The sequence below is a fragment of the Aegilops tauschii genome, chromosome 7, assembly GCF_002575655.3.
Source record: "Aegilops tauschii subsp. strangulata cultivar AL8/78 chromosome 7, Aet v6.0, whole genome shotgun sequence".
NCBI classification, from domain to species: Eukaryota; Viridiplantae; Streptophyta; class Magnoliopsida; order Poales; family Poaceae; genus Aegilops; species Aegilops tauschii.
This window is the reverse complement of record NC_053041.3, coordinates 581,886,870-581,903,830: the sequence shown is the minus strand read 5'-3', so window position 1 is coordinate 581,903,830 and position 16,961 is coordinate 581,886,870. Positions and strand designations below refer to the sequence as shown.

Sequence of the window (16,961 nt, the reverse complement as noted above, 5' to 3'; positions counted from 1 at the left end):
GTTCATGGAATCGCGAGCAGCTGTCCGGGTTAACGTCTTGCCTTTTTGACTTTGTGCATCTCTGTGGGGGCGCGCCAGCGCACCCACTGGGTGTAGTCCCCGAGTTTCAGGCCGGCTGCTGAGCAGGCAGCTCGGAACTTTAATTGGCAGGCTCCGAGTACTAACACAATCTGACATCTTCATTGCAGGATTAGCACAACCTCCGTGCCACCGTCTTCAACTCCAAGGTTCAAGAGCTGGCTCAACGGACTGCCGACTTGTCGTGAAGCCGGAGTAAGTCTTTTTCTTTCTTCGCGGGGGCGCGCTGGCGCACCCGCAGGCTGTAGTCCCCGAGATTAGGGCCAACTTCTGAGCAGTCGGGCCGGATCTCCCCGGCGATTGTTCTTCTTTCTTGTTGATTTTGATGACTTCTTTCTTCGCGGGGGCGCGCTGGCGTACCCGCGGGCTGTAGTCCCCAAGATTCGGGCCGACTGCTGAGCAGTCGGGCCGGATCTCCCCGGCGACTATACTTCTTTTCTGCTGGCAACTGACGCCTTTTCCTTCTTCTATTTTCTTGCAGAGGCCAACGCTACCTTGCAGCAGCAGCTGGGCGAGGCCCACACCGCACTGCGCGCCAAGGAGGCGGAGTGCGGCAAGCTGACTGAAGAGCGTAACCGGCTGGTCACGCAACTGGCGGAGCAGGTGGAGCTCCTCAAGAAGGCCCATAAGGAGGCGGAGGACAAGGAGAACGGCCTCCTTCCTGAGTTTGCGACTGAACGCTCCGCCTGGACCGACAAGGAGTTGATGCTGACCTCCGGCTTTCACGAGATCGAAGACATAGTCGATGGTGAGCTTCCCTCTTTTTCCTTCTTTGAGATGCCGGCTGCTGACCGAGCCCGTCTTTTCGTCTTTGACTTTAGCTTTTTGCTTTTTGTTTTGGGCAGACTTCTTCCCTGGTCACTCTAACGCCGCCAATCAGGCCATCGAGGCTGATCGCGAAGGGCGGAGGGCGGAAGGTGCAAAGATCGTTGCCGACGCCCCCCGGACCCTTAGCGAGCAGCTCCTGAGCATCGAGGCCCGTCTTCGCCCGGCTCACCGGGTGCTGCGCCGTCTTCAGCGCGTCAGCGCTCAGGCGGTTACCGCCCTGTGGCCAGACGTGCCGGCCCCACGCACGCCCAGTCGGACTGCAAACTGGCTGGAGGTGGCGGCCGACCGTCTGGAGGCTTGGAAGGGCTCCTCAGCCCGGGCTGGAGCTCGCCGGGCCTTGGAGTTTGTCAAGGCGTGGTACCCTGGGCTAAATCTAGCCCAGTTGACCATGTTTCGGCAGGAGGCCCAGGTGGAGCAAGTGGTCGTGGAAGACAACCTTGTCAAGCGTGCGGCAGCCATCGCCGACTACACCGACACCAGCGTCTTCATCCCAGAGCGGACCGAGAATGGCGCCGAGGCGCCACCAGAATGGTTCGGGATGAACCCGGAGGACGGCGAGGACTCGGCCGAGGTGATCGACTCCAGCGGCGAGGAAGAAGACGACGAGGAGGAGCGAGGCGAAGAGGAGGCGCCAGAGATCCGAGCAGACAGCCAACCACAACTCGACCGCGCCTCCAGCAACAAGCCACATTCGGACGAGCCGGCTGCCACTGGAAGCGACCAAGCGGGCGTTGACCAGCCGGCCGCTCCACCAACCGGCGCCACCGACTCCTCGGATTCGCCGAACCCGTCTGCTGCTCCCTAGGCTGCCAGTTTATCTTTTGTTTTCCCTTCTTATCAGCCTCGACGAACTAGTTAACTTTGCACAATTCCACCTGCGGGGTGTATGTCAAACTTGTTGAATGCCGGCCAAGGGCCTTTTGATGTGTAAATATGTTTTGCCGATTCCTATATTTCCTTGCTTTTTACTCCTTGGCTTTTTTCCTTTGCCGCCTTCCCAAGGTGTCGTCTTGCCAGCCAAACAGGCGCTTTGCATGCTGTGGCCGGGTCAAGCACTTAGCCACTTGGGAAGGCAAGTACTTAGCCGACTAGAGCGTTTAGCAAGTAGGGTAGAAGCCGGCCGGACGACTGCTCAACAGTCGGTTGACGAAGCTGGGAGCCGGCTTGAACTATGTGCATGCCTGGGGTCCTTAGCCATTTTTCATGTGGGCACCCTTTCTACTTTTAACTCCTGCCCATCGGTCAGTCGCTCTGCGAGCTGCGGCTTCTGGTAGGAGAAAGCGTAGGTGCCACACATTACTTGTCCGGCTGCAGGAAGCATTCACATAGTACAAGACGGCGAGTCCCCGGGTCGACTAGTCGAACCCGGTGCTGGACGGATAAATAAAACAACACCAATGACGGGCGCAATACTTATCATACAGATAAAAGAGGGCAGTCCCCGAGATCTTCTCAGGGGACCCGAAGTCTTCGTACTTAATACAAAAGTTGGTGTGGTACATACTGCATTAACTGTAAAACCTTCGAAGGAGGTTCGCATTCCACGGTCGCTCCGTCTCCTTGCCGGAGTCATCTCTTTTGCGTGCTTGAGGCTTTTGAGCGTCGATGAGGTAGTAGGAGTCGTTGCCCAACACCTTGCTGATGATGAAGGGGCCTTCCCAAGGTGCCGAAAGCTTGTGCTGGCCGGCTGTTCTCTGGATCAGCCGGAGCACAAGGTCTGCCTCTTGGAAGGATCTTGGCTTGACATTCCGGTTGTAGTATCGATGCAGGCTCTGCTGGTAGATGGCGGGCCGACTGAGTGCTAACAGCCGACCTTCTTCCAGCAGATCGACGCCGTCTTCTCGTGCTTCTCTTGCCTCCTCTTCAGTGTACATGGTGACTCGAGGGGAGTCGAATTCTATGTCCGTCGGGATGACGGCTTCGGCATCATAGATGAGGAAGAAAGGTGTGAAGCTAGTTGACTTGTTCGGAGTTGTGCGCAGACTCCAGAGGACGGTCGGCAGCTCGTTGAGCCAGCAGCCGGCCGAACACTCCAGAGGCTCGACCAGTCGGGGCTTGATGCCGGACAGAATGAGCCCGTTTGCTCGCTCCACTTGGCCGTTTGACTGCGGGTGGGCAACAGACGCTAAGTCTAGTCGGATGCCCTGTGTCGGGCAAAAACGGGCCAAGGCGCCTTTGGCGAAATTCGTGCCGTTGTCGGTGATGATGCTATGCAGTATGCCATACCGAATGGTGATGTCGGAGATTAAAGTCACAACAGTCGGCCCATTCAACTTCTTGATTGGTTTTGCTTCTATCCACTTGGTGAACTTGTCCACTGCGACAAGCAGATGAGTCAAGCCACCGCGTGCGGTCTTGAATGGGCCCATCATGTCCAAGCCCCAGACGGCAAAGGGCCAGGCGATGGGGATGGTCTTGAGCGCGGAAGCCGGCAGATGTGGCTTGGAGCGGAACTTCTGACACACTTTACACTTCTGAACCAATTCTTTGGCATCTTCTAGAGCAGTCGGCCATAATAAACCATGGCCGAAGGCTTTGGCTACGAGTGCTCTTGAGGCCGCGTGGTGGCCACACTCACCCTGGTGAATATCTTTGAGGATTGCTTGGCCTTGCTCCGGCTCTACGCAATGCTGGTACACACCAGTGACACTGCGCCTCACAAGTTCTCTGTTGACGATGGTGTATGCTGCTGCTCGGCGTTGTATCTGCCGAGCCGAGATCTCGTCGGTCGGCAGCTCTTTATTTACCAGAAAGCTGAGGATGGGCTGAGCCCATGATGGTGCTGCGACTTCTTCAACTGCTAGGACTGCTACTTGCACAAGGGCGGTTGGGCCGGGAGGCAGCGGGTTGGAGTTGGATGCCGCTTGCTGAGTTGATGGAGTCCCCGGGCCGACTGCCGCAGTCCCCGGGCCGGGTTCTGAAGTCCCCGGGCCGGGTGCGGCTACTGCAGTCCCCGGGCCGCCTGCCGAATTCCTCGTGCCGGCTGCTTGGGTCCTCAAGTCGGATCCGACTGCTTCAGGAGGAGCCAGCACAAAGATGGAATCTGACTCTAGTGACGCCTTGATAGACGGCTTGAGGAGGCGTTGTAGAGCGATGCCGGCTGGTATTGCTTGCCGGGTGGAGCCGATTCGTGCCAAGGTATTTGCTTGCTCATTGTCATTTCTTGGTATGAGGAGAAACTCACACCCTTCAAAGTATCCACTGAGTTGCTGTACGAGGAAACAGTAACTCGCCATGTTTGCATCCTTGGTGTCCCAGTCGCCTGACGACTACTGGACCACCAAGTCGGAATCTCCATAGCACAGGATCCGGCGTATGCCGAGTTCCTTGGTAAGCCGGAGCCCGTGTATGAGTGCTTCATATTCTGCTACGTTGTTCGAGGCGGCAAAGTGAATCTGCAACACATATCTGAGCTTGTCGCCTTTGGGAGAGGTGAGGACGACGCTGGCTCCCAAACCAGTGCGCATCTTGGAATCATCGAAGTGCATTCGCCAATGGGTGGAGTCGGGCGCTGGTGGCAGGTACTGGGTCTCGGCCCAGTCGACGAGGAAGTCGGCCAGTGCTTGTGACTTCATGGCGGTACGAGGCTGGTAGTAGATGGTGTAGGGGGCCAAATCAATGGCCCATTTGGCCACTCGGCCTGAGGCATCTCGGCTTCCAATGATCTCGGCCAGTGGTGCTGTGCAGACAACAGTGATTGGGTGCTCTTGGAAATATGGCTTCAGCTTCTTGGCGGCAAAGTGCACACCGTAGCACATCTTCTGGTAGTGAGGGTAGTTTTGCTTGGAGGCGGACAACACTTCACTTAGGTAATACACCGGCCTCTGGACTGGCAGCACCTTGCCGTCTTCTTTGCACTCCACGACAATGACTGTGTTGACCAGCCGGCTGGTGGCGGCGATGTAGAGGAGCATGGGCTCCTTAGGAGTCGGAGCCGCCAGGACAGGAGGAGTGGTCAACATCTTCTTGAGCTGGAGAAAAGCTTCATCCGCCTTGTCGTTCCACTCGAAAAAAGTGGTCTTCTTCATGAGTTGGTACAGGGGAAGAGCCTTCTCGCCCAGCTGACTGATCAAACGACTAATGGATGCAAAGTAGCCGGTGAATTTCTGTACATCTAGCAGTCGGGTGGGTACCTCCATCCTCTCGATGGCCTTGATCTTCACGGGGTTGCACTCGATGCCGCGCTCTGAGACCAGGAAACCAAGAAGCTAGCTGGCTGGTACTCCGAAGACACATTTCTCTGGGTTGAGCTTGATCTGAAAGCGGCGCAAGTTCTCAAAGGTTTCTCTGAGGTCGTCAAGCAGAGTGTTTCGCTTTTCCGTCTTCACCACAATGTCATCCACGTAAACGTGGGCGTTTCTGCCGAGTTGCTTGAGGATACACTTCTGCATGCAACGCTGAAAGGTGGCGCCGGGATTCCTCAAGCCGAACGTCATGGTCAGGTAGCAGAAGGCTCCGAATGGTGTGATGAAGGCGGTCTTCAGCCTGTCTGCCGGGTTCAGCTTGATCTGGTGATACCCTGAGTATGCATCTAGAAAGCTCAGCATCTCGCATCCGGCTGTGGAGTCTATCACCTGATCAATTCTTGGCAAAGCAAAGGGATCTTTGGGGCAGGCTTTGTTGAGGCTGGTGTAGTCGATACACATGCGCCACTGCTTGTTTTTCTTCAACACGAGGACTGGGTTGGCTAACCACTCTGGAAAGAACACTTCCATGATGAAGCCGACTGCTAGAAGCCGGGCAATCTCTTCTCCCACAACTTCCCTTCTCTTCTGACAGACGGCGCAAGGGCTGCCTGACTGGCTTGGCATCAGGTCGGACATGTAGCTTGTGCTCGGCGAAATCCGTCGGAACACCCGACATGTCTTTTGGAGACCATGCAAAGATGTCCCGATTCTCACGGAGCAAATCGACAAGCTCGCCTTCCTATTTGCTGTCTAGGTTCGCACCTATGACAGCGTGCCTCTCCGGGTGCTCCGGGTCCAAGGGTATCTTCTTTGTTTTCTTCATCGGCTTGAACGAGCCCTCGACCTCCGACTCCTTGGGGTTGGGTGACATTTCCGGCTGCTTGCCTGGCATAGCCACAACCCGGTCAAGGAGCCGCTTCTAGGCCGCAATCACAAGGGACTCGGCTAGCCGGCTGCTATCTGCCGCGTAGGTGGACGATTTCTTGTAGTCTCCGACTATGGTCAGGATTCCCTTGGTGCTTGGCATCTTCATCTTTAGGTAGGCATAGTGGGGGACTGCCATGAACTTGGCCAGAGCAGGCCGGCCAAGCAAAGCATGATAGGGGCTCTCAAGGTCCACCACTTCAAACCAGACTGACCCTCGGCGGAAATGATCTTTGTCTCCAAAGAGGACGTCTATCTGAATCTTGCCGATTGCTGAGCAGGAAAGGCCAGGAACTATGCCATGGAAAACAGTCCGACTGCGCTGAAGTTGTTTCAGTTTGATTCCCAGCTTCTCCATGGAATCTCGGTACAGGATGTTGATGCTGCTGCCACCATCAATCAGGACTCGGGAGAAGCGAGCCGCTCGCCTGTCTGTAGCAAAGGTGGCATCCAGGACCAAGGCATAGGAGCCAGGAGAAGGCATCACCTCCGGGTGGTCTGCTCTGCTCCAACTGATGGGCTTCTCTGACCAGTGCATAAACTCGGGGGTCTCGGATGCTACTGCGTTGACCTCTTGGTGCTGCTGTCGTCTGCTGTGCCTGTCATCGACTACGCTGGTGAACACGACGTAGGCTCCCTGCTCTTCAGGGTATTCATCTTGCACCGCGCCGAGTGGCCGATTCACCGGCTGCGGAGGAGGAGGCGGCGGTGGGCCAGCAGGCGGAGGAGCCTGGAGGCCGTCTCCCTTGGCAATTCTGGTGAGGCAGTGGCACTTTCTGGTGGTGTGATTGGACGGCTTCGCGCGGCTGTGGAACTGGCAGGGTGCATCCAGGGTCTGCCCGTACGAGAAGGCGGGCAACCAGTTTGGCTTGCCGCCCTTCGGACGCTTGGGTTGCGGCTGCCCTTCTGGCTGATGATCTTTGACTGTCGCCACCTGCGGGCTTACGAAAGCGGGCTGCGTGGCCTTGCGTTTGTTGTCATTGGGCTGCTGATGCCGACTGGTGTCACCAGCCAGGGTACGGGGAGCTTGGGGTGCCATCTTGCCGGACGCGTCAACTCGGATCTCTGCCTTCATGGAGGAGTCGGTGGTGGCGTACTTGTCTGCTATGACCAGCAGCTCATCAAGGGAAGCCGGCTCGTCGTAGAGGAGCCGATGCTTGAGGAGGGTGCCTTCTCGACACCCGGCGGTGAAGTAATCGATGGCCTGCACCTCGTGCACGCCCTCGCAAGAGTTGCGCAGCTCGGCCCAGCGCGTGAGATAATCGCGAGTCGACTCGTTGGGGCCTTGGACGCGCAAGGAGAGCTGGCGAGGCTTGGGCGGCCGCTTGTACGTGCTGGTGAAGTTGCGGACGAAAGCTTCGGTGAACTCAACCCAGCTGTTGATGCTGCGGGGCTTCAGGCTGTTCAGCCATGTCCGGGCTGTGCCCTGGAGCATGAGCGGAACGTACTTCATGGCAACGCGCCTGTTGCCGTTGGCGATGCTGACGGCTGTAGAGTAGTCGACCAACCAATCCTCCGGTTTCACGGAGCCGGTGTATTTGGGGGTGTCTCTTGGGAGCATAAATCCTTTGGGAAAGGGCTCATCTCGGATGCGGGGGCCGAAACAAGGCGGACCCAGCTCATCTTCTTCTTCGAGCGCCAGGGACCGGTTGAGGCGGTCAATCCGGTGGCGGGCGTCATTTTCTCCGATTCCTTCTCGGCGGCCAAGGCGGTCGCCGAGTGACGCACCTCTCCCTGCCGGGAGGAGGAGGCGGGCAATCACCCCGTCGTCTCACTGCACTCGGGCGGCCGTCTTGGTCGTGCTTGATGGTGATGTGAGTCCGGCTGCGGCTGACAGCCGGCTACTCGTCTCTTCTGCCTCGGACGCCGCCAGTCGGCACCCGGGAGGTCGCGCCTTGGTCTTGGCGAGGAGGCGGTTCGTCGTTTCGCCGGTTGGGTGCATCAGCGTGGCAGCCGACCTCTTGCTGCTCGGCGGCCGCGTCCAGGAGCTGCTGGACGCGCTCCGTCATGTGGCGACGCTCGTCGCCCTCGAGCTTGTCTAGCTCGTCTGCTGCCACCTGGGCAACTCGTATGTTCTCCGCAGGCGTGGCGTCGACGGGACGATCTGTCCCGAACATGCTGGCGATGGTCGCGCCACGCTGTCGGATCTGGCCCGTGCGGCTGGGCCCACCAGGAGCCGGCGTGCCGCCGACTGGTCGGTCCATCTCGCGCTAGTAGGCCTCCGCAAGGTGTCTCATGCCGGCCAGCCGGTTGGCGCTCTTGACGAGCTGGAGGCGGCGCGCCTCTAGCGTCTCGGCGTCGGCGTCTTCTGGAATGGGCGTGGTCAGGTCTTGCAGGGCCGCTGCAGCGGATCCTGGCTGCCGCCACCAGAGTGCTCGCCGATGACGAGCACCTCCGTGACGGTGCCGCCGCCGCTGTGCTCTTGAGGGAGCGGCTCGTCGTAGACCACCACGTTGGTGGGGAACGCGTCAAGCGACGCCGGGTCGGAATCGACCAGCATCGGGTCGGTGGAGCCAACCGACTCCAAGTCGGCAGCAGGCTTGCTAGCGACGTGGAGCTGATCGAGGAGGCTGAGGAGGCGATCTTCGGAATCGCCTTTGCCTGCGTCGGACGCAGGCTCGTCGGAGATGCTGATCTCGCCCACAAGGTCGGCGAGGCAGCTCGCTGCGCAGGTGATCTCCGCGCCATGCAACGCGTCAGCGCAAACGACGTCGGGCGTGCCGGGCTGCCTGCGCTCACCAGGAAGGAACAGGGTTCCCGTCGAGAATAGGTCTCCGGGAGACGGCGCACCTCTTCCCACGGTGGGCACCAAATGTCGGGGGTTGGGTGCGACATATGCCAATGGATGGCTTATCATGGTGGGAGCGAGTAGAACGCTGCTGATGCCTGGAAGCGGGATGAGTCATCGACACGAACGCCGTCGGACTTTACCCAGGTTCGGGGCTCTCCGTGGAGATAACACCCCTAGTCCTGCTTTGCGGGGTCTCCGCATCATCACTAAGGCACAAGTGAGTACAATGGTGCTCCTCGAGCTGAATGCTGAAGGTAGGAGAAGGCCAGGCTAGCTCTTCCCCTGCCCTATGTGTGAGTATAGTCTAAACTGGTTCGGAACCCTTTGCATGGGTGCCTTGGGGGGTTTATATAGGCCTACCCCCAGGGGTACAACGGTAATTTGGCCGGGTGTAGGCCCCGACTGTCAGTGTCTCTGGTTGCCGGCCTCTCCGCCGACTGCTGGGGCCCGCCGACTGGTGGGCCCCGCCGACCGGTCTGGTACGGTACCGACAGGCCGTACCCGCAAATCACGGGTCCTGCCGGCTCCTGGTTACTGTTGCCGTAACGTTGATGATGTGTGCTTGGTCAGGGGTGCGTGGCTATAGTCCCGCCACCTGGTGGGAGATCACTGTAGCCACTCCGCGTCTCTTCTGGTTAATGGCGTGCGGAGCCCAAGGAGAGGGCCGGCCGTCTGCTAGAAGCCGACATCCCTTGGGTCTGAATTGTCTAGCCTCCGCCGTCTTCTGGGCTCTTGCTGGCCAGTAGGGCCCGCTGCCTGCGGGCCGTACTGACAGGTCGTTGTGGGAGCAGGGTCCTGTCTGTCAGCTATGACGTCAAGGGTGGAGTGGCAACAGTGCAGCGCCACCCGGAGATCTCCGTCGGTACGGCGCACTGTGGCCACACCTGGCCCTGGATTCGGAGGGGGGATGGGCTACACTGTAGCCTCACCTGTCTTGTCACCTTAATGGGGACGCAGACTTGTAGGGCGCCGTGAGCCGGCTTATAGGAGCCGGCCTTTCTGGGAGCCGCCAGCCAGGAGTCGGCCCATCTAGATGCCGTCTTCCGGAGCTCGGCTGCCCCCCAGCAGTCGGCCATTCGGCCAGCCAGCCACAAGAAGGCGGCGCTTTATCTTGGCGTCTTGAGGGGCGCAGCCTGCCCCGATATCTTGAAAGGTTCTGGGACTCGGGTTAGGCTACCCGTGGCCCATTACTCTGACAACTGTTTCCGTCATTTTTCTTCGTTGGCTATATATATATGTATGAGTTTATGTCCTCTATAGCATTCACTTATTGCTAATTCTTCAAAGTGCTTTTTCTGCTACGTGAATGTGATCGGACCCTTCCCCCCTATGCTATACTCAACCCAATCTATTCACAAATTCTTCATGTGCGTTCTATTTGAAACTCGTTCAAAATCTTCACTGTGTCCTTGTCAGCTGAAGTATTTGCGAACGGAACCTTAAACTTATCTTATCTGAATTTTCGGCTTTGCCGCTCAAACCGTTCCACATTCCACGATAATACTTATCTATTCACCCACGATCTCACACGATCGCCACCTCTCAGTACGTGGGTGACACATGTCAAGCCAATGAAAAGGGTCAGGGGCACGTTCGTCCAATTTCTTCGGGCGAACAGTTTTTCACCTCGGCTATATATACCCCTCCCCTTCCTCACTTCACTTTTACTCCGCTCGATCTTTCTCCTGCTCGAGCTTCTCAAACCCTAGCGCCACTGGTACTTCATCGTCGCCGGTGAGGAAGAGCTTCACTGCCTCGACCTCGTCACCGTCGTACTCGCGCCGGCTGCGGATTTCTTCACTCCGCCGCCGCCGTAGCTGTCTTCCTCAGCCAAGTTAGGGCGTGGAAGATCTGAGCTGACGAACTTCACTTCTACACTTCCCAGTTCGTCGTGTTCTTCATTCAGGGTAATTAAAAGTTACTTTTACTACCCTCCTTGTTTCGAATATTTTCTACAAAATCTTCAAAGGTGTTTATTCTTCAAATTCTTCACACACTAAACACCTCACATATCATCTGTTCTTTATTCGTTTCTCTAAGCCACATTTTTCTTCAAGATTCCTCAATTGTGTGGATTTCTGATCTATACAACTCTAGAACCTAAGACAAAGAACGCTTAGTGAAATTCTTCAAGACTCATCTGGTCAAATTCCTCAAACTTGTTCTTTTTGAAAAACCTTCTGAGAACGAATATGACCTCTCCAAATTCCTCACAACTATACTCTGTTCACAGGTACTCATGTCCGCTGCTGAATCACTAGGTTCTCATCAACTTAACTCATTTGCAGCGTTCCTCGAAGAAAAGTTGCATACATCTTCAGAGAATTCAATTGTTTAAATTCCTCAGCTGAAGAAAATGGTTGATGGAAAGAAGCCACAGAAGGGAGGAAAGAGGCCTGAAATCAATACTGCTTTTGAGATCCCTGATGATATATACAAGGATTACTGCACTCCTGATGAGGCCAAATTTGGGAAGGAGGACAAAAATTCGCGCAAGGCGCGCATATAGAGGATAGAAAGGAGATGGGCACAGGAATGGAGGGAGTACATGTATGTTACTCCCAAGTATATGAAGAAATTCGCTCTAAATCCTCCATGCCCAAGACCTCCGTTGGCACCTGGCCAAGAAGTTGATCCTACCAGCCTCAAGCGTGGTGACGATTATCCTGATGAATGGGCCAAGCGCCAGGCCAAATTGGACAGACAAGCAAGAGAAGCAGTGAGGAAATTTAATGAAGATTCTGCTGCTGCTGCTGAGGCCTCTGCTGTCAAGCCAAAGAAGGCCATGGAAAACAAACCTGCTCACAAGTCAAGTGCTTCACCTTCAATGCCCTCACGGCCAAGTTCCTCAGCAATGCCCTCACGGCCAACTCCTCATACTGCTCCAGCTCCTCCGCCAAAGTCCTCAGCTGCTCCGACCAAGTCCTCAGCACTTGTGCATCTCGCCACGTGCCAAAGGACGATAGGCATCTCTATTGCCTCAGGAGCTTCTGCAAGTTCCTCAGCTGCACCAAATTCTTCAACTGGCCTCTCTCTGCTGAAGACAAAGGCCACTGCTGGTTGAGGTTCTCTCCCAAGTCCTCACAAGAAGCAAGTCGCCTTCCAAGTACCGTCTGATGAAGACGAAACTGATGATGAGGAACTTGCCGAAATCATCAGAGATAGGAAGCTCACGGCCGCTAGAGCCAAAGGCACAAATGTGCCTCTTCTTTTGGATCCGAAGTTGATCCTTGACTACATTGATCTCTGGCACAAGGACCCCAACACTCCTATGCCTGATTTCAAGCTGACACCTGGCCAAACTCATATGCTGACTGCCTCATTCAAGAAGAGAAATGGAAATTCGAAAAGGCCAGGCAGATCAAGAAAGCGCAGTACAAGAAAGAGCGCTTCCTGAAGAAAAACGTTGTCTCTATGACAACTGAAGAACGTGTCACAATTCAATCGGATATCAAGAATCTTAATGATGAATTTGACGCATACCGTGCTGACTGGCTTGGAGCCAAAGTCAGGTTTGTGAAGTTGACTGAAAAGTTCACCTCTAATGTTGCAGCCCCAACGCAACAAGAAATTCCTCAGGCTGAAGCATCTGCACAGCCTACAGAAGAACATGCCAGCGCCGCTGATGAAAATCAGGCTGCTGAAGAATATGAGAGTACTAGGGCTGATAACTGCATTCTAGCCGCTGAAGAAATTGCCAGGGCATCCACTAGTGGTGCGCCTGAAGAAAATTTTAGGATAGCTGAAGCTTCAATGGCTACACCTGAAGAAAATGAAGAAGTCAGGGAAACTGCATCCGTTGTGCCTGAAGAAATTCAACCAAATTCCTCTGCTCCTCCAGCGCCAACACCTACTCCGATCCTTCCATCTGCATCAGATGTGAAGAAGATCAAGGCTGCAGAGCGCGCAACAGTGAAGAAAAGGAAAGCATCAGCTTCATCAGATTCTTCGGCTCCGAAGAAGATGAAGCCATTGACCAGCTCTTATGCAAATCCAATTGATGTTATTCCTGTCTCATCCATACCATCAAAGGACCTTGTTCTTTTGATGAAGAATATGTGATTCCAAGTGAATCCGATGAAGACATTCCTTCTGCTGCTTCGTCAGAGCAGTTGGATGAAGAAATTGAAGCGGATGCAATCCCTTCAACCCCAATAGTCTCATCGCCCATGCCTCAGTTCACTGCTGAAGAGGCCGGCGTTGAATAAATGGAAGAAGAAGATGTGGACATTAGAAGTACAACACCTATGCTGAATGATGACTTTTGGGAAAGTCAGCACCCCAACTCTCCTCTGTTCACACGACTGCAGCAAATTCCTCACTCCCCTGTCGCTACTGAAGTACAATTGGGATCTGATGAACCACGTGCAACCCCGTCTGTCCATGAAGAAATTCCAGCCACTAGTGCTGATGAAAATATCAATGAAGAATTGAAGACCCAGGCTATCACTGAAGAAGAACCTGAAATTCCTCAGCCTGTGTATCCTGAGATTGCGATTCCTGAGGTGATAATGCAATTGACTGACACTCCTCAGCCCAAACCAAAGGATCCATTCTCACAGAAGCAGAAATTCAAGGCTGATGACTTCTTTGGCGAGCACGTGTTCTTCACTGACTATAATACCTATGACTCTGCTCGTCTTAGAAGGAAGCGCTTCTGGACCGCCAGCCAGGCCAACTTCTATTCTTCACTGCTCTTCAACAAGGACAAAGTCTTCGACCACGAGCATATTAGATATGGAATCACTACCTTGCTTCACCCCAGTCCTCAATGTGCTTTATGATGCAGGACTGCTCAACTTTTGCACGGATATTTGCGATTGGAATGAAGAGCTCATTCTTCAATTCTATGCAACTCTGCATATCACAGGCGATGCTCATGATGTGAACTCTTGGGTTTTGGACTGGATGACCGATAATACTCACTATAAAGCACCGGCCTCTGAATTACTTCACGCCCTGCCAATCAGTCCTCCCCTTGAAGGAGCTCGTTGCCTGTACCATGAGCCTGAACTAACTGCCCATTATATGCAAGTGCTGATGAAGCCTCTAAAGCCCGGTCAAGCCCCAAGGACCGAATTCCTCATGAAGGAATTGTTGTATGTACCAAGAACAGTCTATCGCATTCTGACGAAGACAATGAGTCCCATCAAAGGCCACGACTCGTCTGATGAAGAAGTCGTTGGCATCATGAATAATCTGCTATTCAACATCATTCATGGCATTCCAATTAATTATCATGATTTCTTCATGAGGACTCTGGCAAATGTTGCACTCTCTCTCTTTGAGTTGAAGCCTTAGGCTCCATGGATCATGAGATTCCTCAGAACAAGGTCTTCACTCAACTACAAAGCTGATTTTCAGAATCACCTCAGCTACTTGCCCCCGATTGAAGTCCTCAAGCGGACATATTCCTCTGCTGATGAAAAGGGCAAGGCACCGGTTGTTATTGATGAAGGCATTTGTCCATTGGATGATCAGTTTCGCAAAGCTGCATCTTATTCCACCAATGATGACTCTGCTACTCATGATTCTGCTGCCAATGCATCCAAGCAAAATCCTAAAGCCACAACTCCAAGAGTGATCACTGACCATGAGCTTCTTATTAGTCTTCACCAGAAGGTGGATCGAAACCATAAATGGGTTAAGCGTCAGTTTGGTTCTATTCTTCACAACATGACTGCTACACATGATGCAGTGAAGAAAAACCACTACTACCTCCATGAAGTCTTCGGTCGCACCTGGGCTGTCCTATCTCATCTGTATGGTGAAGAAGATCTGAAGAAAATGGGTCTCAAGGAGGACTTTGACTGGTCTGCACCTCCACTGAAGAAATACAAGAAGGTCAAGGTTCCTTCCTTAGTGTCCAACTCATATTCTTCATCACGCGAAACCGACAAGCATGAAGACTTGGACGACACTGTAGCAGGCCCTACTACGACAAACGACCCCAACAACGCTGGCGCTCCTTCATCATCTTGATATTCTCCAGGGGCGGTAGTCCTCATTTTCAACCCTTTTGGTCATTCGATGACAAGGGGGGGGGGATTTGAGTTAGTCTTCAAGCGGGTCTATCTTATATGGGCGTTTTTTTGCTAAGTTACAACTCTCGTTCTTTTGAAGACTTTGCTGGATCGAGTTGTAAACTTAAACTCTATGGTGGCCTGATACTTTTGCTGTGTTTTTCTGCATGCTTATTCCTCATTAATGTTAATGCACGCATGTTGAATTACATCAGTCACCATATTTCCTCATGCATTTCAAATTCTTCATATTATATGTCAAATGCGTGTATAAATTAAAAGATATAGGGGGAGATCTCCATGATTCAACTCTTCAAGTGTGCATTGCTTCAAAAGAAAATTCCTCACTATGCACATCTTCAGGGGGAGTTCTTCTATATCTTGCAATCAAATTCCTCAATATCGGTTTTTACACTTCATAAGTTTATCCCCGTTGAAAACTTAATCTATATTGTCATCAATCACCAAAAAGGGGGAGATTGTAAGTGCATCTAGTGCCCCTTAGTGATTTTGGTGTATTGAAGACTTATAGGTTAAGGGATTGATGCGTTTGTGAGTGTACACAGGTCTATAAGTCTATGAGGAGTTTGATATTTACAGAGAAAGTCGACCCCAAAAAATGAAGTTCTTCGACTGAAGACTTTGGATTTCTGGAGACTTTCTGAAGACTTTGAAAGTGAAGAAATTGGTGTGACCTTGAAGACTTGGTATTCATTGGAACATGAAGCGTGAAGACTTTTGTTTTCGTAGTTTCTTTTTCTCTTTCTTGAGTCATAGGAAACACCGTACTATTAAAGGGGGTCGAGGAAATACTAAGGAAAAATTTCCATGTGATGCTCAACTCAAAATCCTACACCTACCAATCCCTTCGAGTGAAGCCATTGGAAATCTCATACAGTTCAGTCATATTCTTCAGTGACAGAGACAAAGTTCTTCTGGTCTCTGAAGAATTTGTTCTGACTAAGGAGTTAGGAATTTGCCTGTGCGGATTGCCTACACAGTGAGGAACATGATAGCCTTGAGGATTTTGAACCTCAAATTTCGAACCGTTGCTGTGCTTTGCACCAGCTGTCCCAAAATATCTATCCACCTAACGACATATTATTGAAGGCCATTTATGTCTTATCATGTCGGGCTGCTCCCTACGCTATAAATAGCCGCCCCCTACAACCACTAGCTGGTCGGCTGCTCCAAGAGAAACTAATACTTGTCATTTGAGAGCATCCCATCCTCCGAGGACTTTGAGCGAATATCATCGCGTGAGGAAAACCCAAACCCAAACACCTACAAACCCAAACAACTACAAACCCAAACACCTACAAACCCAAAGTGATTGAGCATCACTGAAGAGGTTGATCTTGCGTAGATCCGACGCTTGTTACCTTTGTAGACTGTGCATCTTCCAGACGGTTAGGCGTCATGGTCTAGAGCATCCAAGAGGAAATTTTGGATCGCCGAGTGACCGAGTTTGTGAAGGTTTGGAAGTCACCTGAAGACTTACCACGAGTGATTGGGCGAGGTCTGTGTGACCTTAGATCAAGGAGAATACGGTGAGGACTGTGTGTCTGGGACTGTGTGTCCTCAGGTTTAAATACCTAGCCGCTCCAACCAGACGTACAACTGCCACAGCAGTTGGAACTGGTCTACCAAATCATTGTCTTCACCAAGCCTACCGGTTCTAATCCCTCAACTCTTTCATTTCCTCATTTCTGTTGTTGTGTGCTTGTTCATATCTGTTTGAAGATTTTGACTGAAGACTTTCTCAATTCCCTCAGTTCAATTTCTTCAGTCTATTTGTCTTCATCCCGTGTTATCCTGTGATTACGCTTTCCGTACTCTGTGCTTGTCTTCATTTCATCATGATGACCATGCTTGTGTTCTGTTATGTTTACATCTGAGTACTTATTCCCCTACAAGTAGTTCTTCGCTTAGGAATTCCTCACCCTGGAATTCCTCAGTGAAGAATTCATAAAAATCGCCTATTCACCCCCCCCTCTAGTCGATATAACGCACTTTCACCAACGTGGCGCTACAACGCCTCGTCAGCTCGGACGCGCGTCGCAGCCAGGTGAGGCGGCGACAGCTCGGACGAGCTTCCCTGCCATCCCCGATAAAGCAAGAGGGGCACGT

At 53.1% G+C, this 16,961-nt stretch overlaps 1 protein-coding gene across 2 annotated transcripts in view; it reads right to left on the bottom strand.

Moving 5' to 3' along the window:
* Positions 1-16,961, bottom strand: part of LOC109768074 (polyubiquitin 11-like) — a 183,676-nt gene that overhangs the window by 75,960 nt on the left and 90,755 nt on the right. The window contains exons 3-5 of one of the 2 annotated variants that reach the window (XM_040394809.3): positions 14,379-14,395; positions 13,530-13,562; positions 439-552 (exon numbers count right to left, since the gene is read on the bottom strand). The exons of the other annotated variant lie outside the window; for it this stretch is intronic. Coding sequence (XP_040250743.3) covers positions 439-552; positions 13,530-13,562; positions 14,379-14,395 — 164 coding nt within the window. The remainder of the gene's footprint in view (positions 1-438; positions 553-13,529; positions 13,563-14,378; positions 14,396-16,961) is intronic. 2 annotated transcript variants of the gene reach the window in all.